The sequence below is a fragment of the Carettochelys insculpta genome, chromosome 8 (genome assembly GCF_033958435.1).
Source record: "Carettochelys insculpta isolate YL-2023 chromosome 8, ASM3395843v1, whole genome shotgun sequence".
Lineage (NCBI taxonomy): Eukaryota > Metazoa > Chordata > Testudines > Carettochelyidae > Carettochelys > Carettochelys insculpta.
Genome location: NC_134144.1, coordinates 55586143 through 55597382, shown reverse-complemented (window position 1 = coordinate 55597382; position 11240 = coordinate 55586143). Strand labels below are relative to the sequence as shown.

Here is an 11240-nt window from a genome sequence, read left to right as displayed (position 1 = left end):
TGTGACCTGAAGATACTTATCTCCTCAACGAAGTCATAAAAAAGGTAGGGTTTAAAATGTTCAGTGGAATAAAATATACAGACACACCCTTTCTGAAATATTAACTCGTATGCATCATTGCATAACCTTTAGAGAGAGGATTTACAGCAAGCAGAAACTGTTTGGCTTTCTAAACTGAATTTAGCCCTTTCACTTCCGGTATAACATCTTCTTATTTCCCTTTAATTTCCTTGCCTTTTGTTTTTATATTGCTTATATAATTGTATATCTTAACTTTAAAAATTACCCAACACAGAGAATTAAATATGTAGAATTTCATTTAAATAAGTCAGTCAACAATTTTTTATAAAGTATTTCACACTTCATTGTAGAAACATAGGCAAAATGACTATTATAACCAAAATGAAAAATACTGTTCAATTTAAAAAATGTACTTAAACAAGAACCTGAAAAAGTTTATGATATGCATAACATTTTTTCAAGCAAACCTGCACTAGTATTACATAAATCAAGAGTTTATAAAGGCCTCAATATGGCAAAGATTAGAAATAGGTAGTATGCATGCACATAGTACAACAAAAATCTTTTATAAAACATCAGTTATTTTTGTAATACTTGTACAAAGGGAATAAAGAGCAACCACAAACATATTAATCTGTTAGGTTAATATATTATGACAGGAAAAAGTCAATCATGTCCAACAGAGGAATAAAAAAGCCCTCTATAGTATGTGTGTAAATAAGTATTTTGTGCCTTTACAGTTATGTATAAAATATTTCAATTATTTTTTACAGCTTAAAGAAATTGTACTCCTTGTTTCTGTCAAAATTCAAAAAGGCAAGTGGATTTTTTTCTGTTTTGTTTTTATTCTTAACAACTACACAAAATAAGCCAGTACTAGAGAAAGTACTGAAAACCAGTTACATTGATACTCTCCACTTTTGATAATGGGGTTTTGACATTTTACCCAAAAGTATTAAAATTAATTCACAATTGGTCTGAAATATGTTTCAGTAATATATATTGATCAGTATATCATAGTCTATTATCATTAATATAAACTGCTGTCTTTTGGATCCCTCAGTATCTCTGGAGAAGGGATTATTTTTCTTACTGGCTAAGTCAGAATACAATTTGTGTGCTTACATTTTATTTTTGTTCTACTGCTTGGTATGTGATAGGGGATTGATCATTCACAATATGGCATATGATTGAGTGAATGAACGTATAATACATGTGTAGGCAATGCCCTCTTGTGCTCTAGGGTGGCTACTGTACTACAGGACTGCTAGAGGTCATAGGCCTTGTCCCACAGCAAGTAAAATCTTTCAACTTTGGAGATGTATTTCTACTATGTTCTATAAGGTTTTATTCAATACAAGGATGTTTACGTGGTATAAATGTTTAGTATATCATGTATCATGTACAATTGCTAGAATTTCTGAAACACTCATTTGTGTTCATGCAGCTGTTTTGATTCCACTATCTTGCTTGCTTCTTGGCAATCTAAAGCTAATATTCCAAGCAAGTTATGTTCCATTTGTGAAGTTACCTACTTTTAACAGGATCTGAAGTGAAATTCTAACGGGCACAAAGAGAGTAGACCTTTCACTCTTCTTTCGCTGTTTAAAACAAACTTACACACTGTACTACAGCTTTCAGACTATATAATCAAAAGGTGCAGAGATTATCTTCACTGATTAAGTAGAACCAAAAAAGTTCATACAAAATAGATTGCTCATATTCACACTACAAACAAATGTTTTTAATTTTAACAAATTCAAAGGTGTATCAGCAGCATGTTGTAAATTGTACTGTAGTGCAGTTTCTTTTTCATAAAAATACCTTACAAATGGTCAGTCAAAAGTCATCAGCAAAAGAAAAATCCAGAAAACATTCAACAAAACAAACAAAATAAAAACAGAGGTAATGCTGATGCCAAAACAATTATAATACTGTTGGGTACATAGAAAAGTAATCCTTATATTTTATACATTTATACAGAGTATAAAAGATAACAGAGAATTATGCAACAGTCTCCCTTATCCCAATATCTATTTTCTTTGGAAGGAGTTCTTTTCTTTCATCAACACTTGCTAATGAATTTCGACAGTTTTGCCCATCCATGTATAACTTCGCGTACACTGGATTGGAGTAATTTGTTGGCTGTGGAAAAAGACACATATGAAGTATGTGATTTAGATTAAGAATTAGTTTAGAAATGAAAATTGTATTATTAAGACAAAGGGAGAAAACACATACATAAATGAACACCTTTAATGTTTACCTGGATTTCTGTAAATCTTATCAGAGAATTAAGATCTGTAGAAATGACCACCCATTACCTAAGTGTGTCTCAGATGTTGGGGGCTGGGGGAGAGGAGATATTTATCTAACTAGCACAAAAAGATGAAAAAAAATATTTCCAGAAATTGCTGAAAATTCCAGATGGGCAAACTGACAAAAGTGCTGTTTGAGAACTTATTGGAATTTGATTTAAGGATATTTAGTGAGCATATTTTGATATGTGACGTTGGCAATTAGTGCTGTAATGGTTACAAAGCTTTAACTTTTTAAATCTCAGCTTTTCTTGTCATTAATTTTTATCCAAGAACTCACTTTACTGTATCCCATAGTTGTGAAACCGCAAATTGATTACAATAGGAAAGATGCTTAAAACCCATTGTTTTGAGTTACTGCAACAATTTACATGGATGAAACTAAAAACAAAAATAGTTTTAAAATAAATATTGATGTCAGCTGTTCAAATTATTTTATTTTTACAAAATCTAAGTCTGTAGAAGTCTACTCATCATCTAGCTTCATGTCCCTCTTCAAAATCCTCCTTTACCTTGATACTGATAAAAAAAACTTCACAATGGGTTAGGCTGCTTCTCTGCTGTGACCACTGCCTATCTTCAATATGGTCTAATTTTTCCTTGTATTCACCCTGCCATCTGTATAAATCTTCTGTCTTTTACTTATCTAGAATGCTCCTTGAAGAAAGGACCAACTATTTGTTCTATGTTTGTACATCACCTAGCCCAGTGAAGCTTGGACCATGAGTAGGGTGCTATGTGCTACAGTAATACTAATCATATATGAGAAAAATACTGAACTACCACTAAAAATATGGAAGAGTATGTAAGACGTGGATTTGAACTTCCTGACACATTATGGATGAATTATCACATCTGATTTCTCAACCTTATATAGAGTCACTGGGAAGACTGCCTAATTCCTTACAGATCATAAAGTTTCCAATTATTAGTACCACCTAGACTGGAATTCCTTAGCATGCTTCACTGCTGTTTTGGCTAACAAGAAAGAACATAGGTTGAGAATCCTCATTTCTCTGTTCCCCCCTTATCAAATAAGAAACCAGGATTTGAAGCCTTCCTATCGCTTGGCTCACTGCAGCAATCATGGTAACTTGGATTAGTCAGGACTGGCATAATTAGCTGATTGTCTGGCATTCTACTCTTCTCTGTTATACAGAAAGAGAAGTCACGCTGGAAAAAAAAACAGAACAAAAGCCCCATACTTCTTTATTAATGGAACATAAATATATTTTCACCTGCTGTAGTAATTTCTAAAAGCAAATTCCAAATTCAGTTATACCTGTGCAATCCCGGTGACGAGAAATGACACAGAAATGTAGTTTTTATGTTTAACTTTTCATAGAACTTTTCATTTGACTACCAACACCACAATTGACATAAGAATCATATTTGGAATTCATATTGTATGTTCTGGTGATTTCAATGTACATTATGAACCAAAAATTGACCATTATTATCTGTATGAGGCAGACATTATTATTATGCAATGGGGGAAACTAAACTACAGAAAAATAAAGTGGTTTGAATGGCTTGATTAAGTAATTTGACTCATTTTCAGAGATGGAATTATAACCTAGTTTTCCTATCCATTAGGCATGTAGCATCCCCTGGACTGTATTTTGTGTTTTCAAAGCATATAAAATAAATTAAACTTCAGTTACATCTACACACATTACAATTATGCAAATGAGACAAAGATGAACACATACTTTTCATATGAAGGTGAAACAAGCATATTAATATCCCTATCTTTTTTTGTCTGAAACATTTCAACACACTTTATTACTGTGCTAGAATATACACAACTCTGGTTTACTGAAAGTTAAACTAAATAGTTTGTTAACTTAGTTGTAACTTGCAAAATGGTTGAGTGAAATTTAAACAATCCACTATTAAGTTGTAAAAATTTATAGAAATTGTTCAACTTAATGCATCTCAAATACATCTTAATAGGAGCACTGGGTTTTATTTAATTTTTAATCTTATCCCATTCTGATAAATTGCATTAAACACCTATTGCTATTTGGTATGTTTACATGATTGTCATCATTTTTATATAGCTTTACAGTAAGTTAAAGTTGCTTACTTCCATAAGGTAAGTAGAGTTATTACTTACTGATTGCTGTATTTTTAAGCATACATTTTCAATTTTACATTTTAGATCAAGGTTATCATGATAAGCAAAGATGAAATATATGGCACCAAAGAGAAATGTTATTTTTGCTTGCAAATTTCTTCTTGCTAATGAAAAAACATGAAGAAAAATGGCACTATTCTACCATAACATGCAGATTTTTCTGAGAAGGAACACGATGGAATGAGCATGGGAAATGAATTATCATTTCTCACCCCTGCAGAGAGTGGTCCTTTCAAATCAGAGTTTAGGTAGATTGGTGGTGCTGTGTGGGGAAGCTTGAATGCAGTAGACCCTCCCCCTATATACCTGGCCTGCATATAAACAGAATATTTTAGTTTATCTCTGAATAATACTGGCTTTTTCTATTTCCTGTTTGACATATCGTTTAATAAGCAGTGCACTGATCAAAAACAACTAGCCTACAATAATGAAAAAAACCCTGCCTTTAAAATTTTAACTACAAGCTTTCTTTAGCTTGGATGAGTCCTATATTCAGCTTGAGGCCAGCACTAAGCATTTTCTAGTAAACGTTACAGTCAAGCTTAACAATCAGTCATGATCCAGTTATTCTACGTGCCTAGCAGCCAGTAGATATACTATGTATTCAGCTTCTCTGTAGTATGCTGCATATTGACTAAGTGACAATGCGATGATATTCATAAAGCTAACAGTAAGCCAGTTATTGCTTTGTCAAATATGCCACAAAATGACAGCTGCCCCATAGGATGCATCTGATTGCTGATAGCTCTAAGCTATTGAACCATTACCCTGTTCATCCAGGTCACATCACTCAGAAGTTCTACCACTGAACACCAGTGCTCTTAGAAATGACATGACTCAGAATAAAAAGACCATGTTCTTTTTTATGTAGTACATGTATTCTATAGGGCTTCAGTATGACTTACATTTTTGGAAATAACCAAAATTAGGCTCAGATTTACAAATGCAAGAGCTCGGTATTTGCAAAGGATAAGTGCTAGTAAATCTGTAACACGGGCGTACCAAAAGAAGGCCCATAAAATATATGGAATTTAAGTAAAGGTGATTTAATAATGATCTTGTACTTTAGTGTAGTCCAAAGAGTTTATGATATAGCCTCTTAGATCACAGATCACTTCTAGAGTAACATCCAGAAAAACTTAGACCACCACTAAAGAATATCAGCAAACAGTGAGGTGCAAAACTGACAATACATGTGTAACCCCACAGGCACTGAGACCAGAAGGCAGAGTGAAATCCCTGTTCTACAGCCTTCGCTGAGAGGCAGATGTCTTTTAGCTCATGCAGTAGAGCATAGGGTGTTAGCCCCTAAGATCACCCTTTCTGCTGATGATCTTGTCTGTTTGCCTTACACACAGAACCTATGTTTTCACTAAATAAACTTTACTTGATTTCATGTTCATTACACTGAATGAAGAGACATGTCATTGTTTAATGCATTTTCCTCTGAGAGAAAAATCACATCAGTTAGATTTAAAGTGATTCATTACAATACATAAAACAAAGAGAATATTCTCATTGCAAAACTGTATTACCTTTTCTGGATTTACTGTGAAATCTGGATCTAAAAGTCCTCTTTCATTATGATCATGGCCCACTTCATACATATTGTATGAGGGATTACCAATTTCTACATTGATTCCTCCATTTATCATTGGTTGTCTTCGGATAGTTTTTGTCCTAGAATACATAAACAGTCAAAAGGGGCTGGTATTTTCAAGTCTGTTCAAGGATGATACATACAAGATACTATTCAACAGATTTATGGCCTAAGAAAGCACTTATGAAAACCCAGATAAAGAATTTTTTTTTCCTGGGCGTGTATCAGGCTATCAAGGAGATGATGAAATTTTCATTCCAAACAAAGTTACCATTTGAGCACTGCTAAAGCTAGGGAACACTGAGGAAGTGGCATGTTATTACCCTTCCAAGTGGGTTTGTTTCAATGTGGATTCCTGCAGTGCACTAGACCATAGGTTATGGCTCTGACATTTCCCTGTGGTATGGATGAATCCACCTTGTTTCCCAGGGAAAGCTTCACAAATTCATTACAAGACTTTTTCAGCATTCAAAGAAGGCAGAGTCCTCCAGTGCAGACATCTCTGTTTTTGTGTGTCTGCAGAACCCAAGAGGAGTGATAATGTTCCTATTTTTCCTTGTAGAATTAGCGGGATCATATGCCGGCTTATTTGGGGGCAGTAGTCTCAATCCATATGCGCTTAATTTGGGAACAACTAAGCTCTGGCTTCATTATGGAAGGTGTGTGTGTGTGTCTGTCAAAAGTTAACTGGCTGGAATCCCTGTCAGTAGCTATTGAGAAAACTTAGCTTAGGTATCCCCAAACATATGTGCAAAGTGAGATATGGCAGGTTTAACTTTCAAATTGGATCATATGAGGAGGAACAGCTTTAAACAGATGTGACATTATCCCATGGGTGATTCCAATAATTTTCATTGACAGGGAAATAAATGAATGATCTTTGTCATCAGAGGTCAAAGGCCCTGGTTTAGGGATATCATTTTTAGACAGGAGGCTGTTCTGAACTGTGACAGTATAATGGGGATGGGACCTACGACATTTAATTGTCTCTGATTCAAGCTGACATGTGAGAGCATCTATTTCCCAAAAACATAGTGGAACAGAAAAGTTCACTTCCAGGAAAAACAATAGTGCAGTGTTTTCTCTCTTTTTTCCACCCATGGGCAGAATAAATTTTGTTATGTGAACCAAGATGTGTGGATGTGCACCACAAATAGAAATACATGCTGTCCATTGTTGGGGTGTATGAGTGCTCTGCTGATCATCTGGGTGACATTTGAATCTCTCCTGGATGGCCACCCAAGAACTCAGCTTACAGAAAACACTAGTCCTGTGGCACCTTAAAGACTGAGGTCATTTCTACACAAGCCAGTGGCATGCTAATGAAGTGCGGATGCAAATTCCCTGTGCCTCATTAGCATAAAGTCACGTGATTTGGAGTCTGGAAGCGTGGCCCCCTGGGGGTCTTCTGGAAAGTTTTGGGAAGAAGGGGCCTCCGGAAAAAGGACTTCCTTCCGGAAGGACCCCCGAGGGCTGTGTTTCTAAACAGCAGCTTGGAGTCTGGAAGAACGTCTTCCAGACTCCAAATTATGTGACTTTATGCTAATGAGGCACAGGGAATTTGCATCTGTGCCTCATTAGCATATTTCGGGACATTTATTAAAAGTGGCAAAAGTGTAGAAGTGCACACTTCAAAAGTGGCATGTGTAGAAACTGCTTAAAAGATTTATTTTGGCCCAAGGAAAAGAGGGCCAAGAAATCTCAGTATGGGTGCGTGTACACTTGCAGTCCTCTTTCGAACGAGGCATGTAAATTAGGTAAATTGAAAATACAAATGGAGTACAAATTTGCATAATTGGTACCTCATTTGCATATTCTAATTTGAAGAAAGCCAGTGTAGAGGCTGCTGTTTTGAAAGTAAACCCCCTCTTTGAAAGAATCCTTCTTCCCATTAAATAAATGGAAGAAAGATTCTTTCGAAGATGGGTTTCCTTTTGAAAGAGCAGCGTCTACACAGGCTTTCTTTCGAAAGAACCTCTTTCGAACTTAGAATATGCAAACAAGGTGTCAGATATGCAAATTTGTACCTCATTTGCATACATGTAGATGCACCCTATGAGAAAACAGGTTAGTTTAATTGTCTATATTTTCACCATCTTACTAAATATGTGGTTCTTTAGTTATGTATATAATATATGATGATTGTTTTAGAGTTATTTTCTTTTGAGTAATAACATTTTAAACCCAGAGACTCAAAATTGTCCAGTAAGAGAAAGTTATAAGATAATCAACAGTTAAATCATCATATTCATTACGTAAACACATATATACTGACCTCCTGTTCTCCACTGATTAATGTGTATAGTACTTTCATTTTTAATCTCTCATGCCACATTTGCTTCTTAAGTGTGAAGAAAAATATGTGAGAAAGAAGGAAGGTAAGGTAATATAAAAAGAAACAGGATGGATTTTACATGAAGTGGATTTGCTTCTAGTAGATAATGCTGACTGTTTCACAGGCAGAGATTTTTGTCATCCAATTTAGAAGATATTACATGTGAATAATTAGCTCCTGTGAGGACCATTTCCTATGTACATTTTGTTGACAAGGAAAAAGCTGTTATTTATCACATATACAAAAGTATCTAAAGCTGAATATCTTTTCACATGAAGAGAAAATCAGATGTAAACCACTGTAAAAGATGAAGAAGTAACTGTTGTGAAAACATATGGCTTATTATAAAGGGCAATGTTATTTAAGTTTGAGTCTTAACTTTTCATCCACATGTGCATTCCTGTTGTAAGTACATGTATAATTGCTATCATTTACATTTTGTTAGGCATGTGTGATTGTGCACCACCAATAGAAATACTACATGCTGCCCATGGGGGGGACACACTGGATTTACATTTAAAAATACTGAACAGGAATTTTATTTTAGGTTTGCGTGAAAAATCTGTAATTATTAATGCAACGTGAGCTCAGAATGAGTTTGTGAATATTTAAATTTCCAGGATGTTACCACATTTTGTTATGTTTTTAAAACTGTTTATGCTTTCACTATATATATTTAAGATAATTAGAGTGAGCTGTGTTTAGAAGAAAGTTCTTTAGGGCCCTATTCCACAAAAATTTACACAGATGAATAACCTTGCTGAAACAGAGGCAGAGTTTAAGGACAGAAAGGATTACTAACTGATGTAGTCTGACCTTCAGTGTATCTCAGGCCACCAGCAGCACCCAGCACTACATAAACCCAATAAGCAATATTAGACAAAACTATTACAGCACATAAAAGTCATTGAGGCTAATTATGTGAGTACCATTGTATTGTACAGTCACATGCAGAGAGTACTTTCAGGATTCGGCTTGCAGCCTATAAGGCCCCTGGGGCATGAACTACATACAGTAAACTCTTTCCTGTTAATAACAACAGAGAGGTAGCTGTATTAATCTGTACCCCAAGAAAACAAAGCAGCAGAAATGTAGCACTTTACAGACTAACAAAATGATTTATTCCGTGATGGGCTTTTGTGGGACAGACCCACTTCATCAGATCAATTTCATTTCCAATACAGCCTGACATTTATAAGTACAGAGAACCAAAACTAAAAGAGAGAGCATTTAACAACAGATTAGAGCAAGAGATTTCTGAGTTAGAGTACACATTCAAATTCCACAAATTAACACATGGTACGAACAGAGACATCAACTACCTCACACATTACAAGGATGGCTTCCCTTCCTTTGATGCTCCTAATTATGTCAGATAGGACAATTAATATTCCCCAGCCTCTTACCCTCTTCCTTCTATCCTATTTGATTTGTCAGTTTTTATTGCATTTTTTTTCCTTTTTGGTCCTATATACTTCTAAATGTCAGTCTGTATTGGAAATTAAATTAATCTGAAGAAGTGGGTCTGTCTCACAAAAGCTCATCACCAAATAAATCATTTCGTTAGTCTTTAAAGTGCTACATTTCTGCTGTTTTGTTTTCTTTCCTATTAGGCATTCTTTCTTCCAGAACTCTCAAATAACCATTTTAATCATAAGTAAATTTTAGTTACTTTTTCCGTGAGTTCAGTATAGTGAAAATAACTACAAATAAATACAGCAAATACAGTATACATTTACAGTGTACAATACTACTATTGCTAGTAAATAAACTATCATGTATATATTTTGTTTATTTCTTAACATATAATCTCATTTTTCTTTAGTGTTATGCATTACTAGGCATATCTCTCTGTTACACAGAATATTTCAATATTCAGCAGCCTCCTGGACTGGTGGATATGAAAAGGGTTTACTGTAATCCTGTGTGTCTGTACAGCACCTAGTACATTTTTATAAGAGGAAAATATCTTGGCATTTGTGAAACACCCTCCAGACCAGCGGGGCTAACAGCCCCTGGGACAAGGTGTGTGAGGCTGGCTTCACACTACCGGAAGCAGTGAGGATCAGGGTGAAAGGGGTGGGGCCAAGGGCAGTCAGTCCTCATCAGTGCCCAGACTGCAGTGCTGCACTCCCCCCAAGCCCTCAGAGCCACACTAAGAAGCACTCTGGCAGCAATTCAAAGGTGTCTGGGGCTCTGGCCGCTGCCTCTGCTGCAGTAGTGACAGTGGAGGCCAGGAGCTCCAGGCCCTTTGAAATCTCCAGGCCTCAGTGCAACTGCCTCCCTTGATCTCTTCCTGTCAGTTGGCCTGCTCCAGCCATTAACATTCTTGTAAGCAGTTCTCCCTGTTTCTAATTTTCCTTTTTGAAGCCACATTTGTAGCATGAAATTACTCACCTTCGTTTTCTTTTACAAAGAAGTAGCCCAATTACCAGAGTAGTGATCAAAGTCACCAAGAGAACAAGAGGAACAATGATTGCAATGCTTCCTGCAACAAGTAGAGAAAAGAACATTGAAGATACTAGCGTAATGATTTCTAGGTGTGGGAAAGTTGCAAAACAATCAAGTTATAGTTTCGTTTACCCTTTTAATAAGAGAAAAGTGATTTATATAATATAATATAATATAATATTTAGTTACTGAAGGGTTACATATTGACAAATAAAAAGGCAATTTAGGTGTGACTACTTATATTTGGAAAATTTCATCCATGATACCTGCATTTCACAACTCTGCCCTTGAAAGCCAATGTTGATAATGGCAATATTGCTGGATTTACTAGTAAATAAGGTACAGCAACCTTGTGCTTGACAGTGTTATAAAAAG

At 35.4% G+C, this 11240-nt stretch overlaps 1 protein-coding gene across 1 annotated transcript in view; it reads right to left on the bottom strand.

The window, feature by feature from the left end:
* Positions 1-1958: 1958 nt before the first annotated feature.
* The window catches only part of LRP1B (LDL receptor related protein 1B), a 1349009-nt gene continuing 1339727 nt past the window's right edge, over positions 1959-11240 (bottom strand). The window contains exons 89-92 of the mRNA XM_075000767.1: positions 10812-10902; positions 6015-6159; positions 4692-4790; positions 1959-2166 (exon numbers count right to left, since the gene is read on the bottom strand). Coding sequence (XP_074856868.1) covers positions 2026-2166; positions 4692-4790; positions 6015-6159; positions 10812-10902 — 476 coding nt within the window. The 3' untranslated portion in view covers positions 1959-2025. The remainder of the gene's footprint in view (positions 2167-4691; positions 4791-6014; positions 6160-10811; positions 10903-11240) is intronic.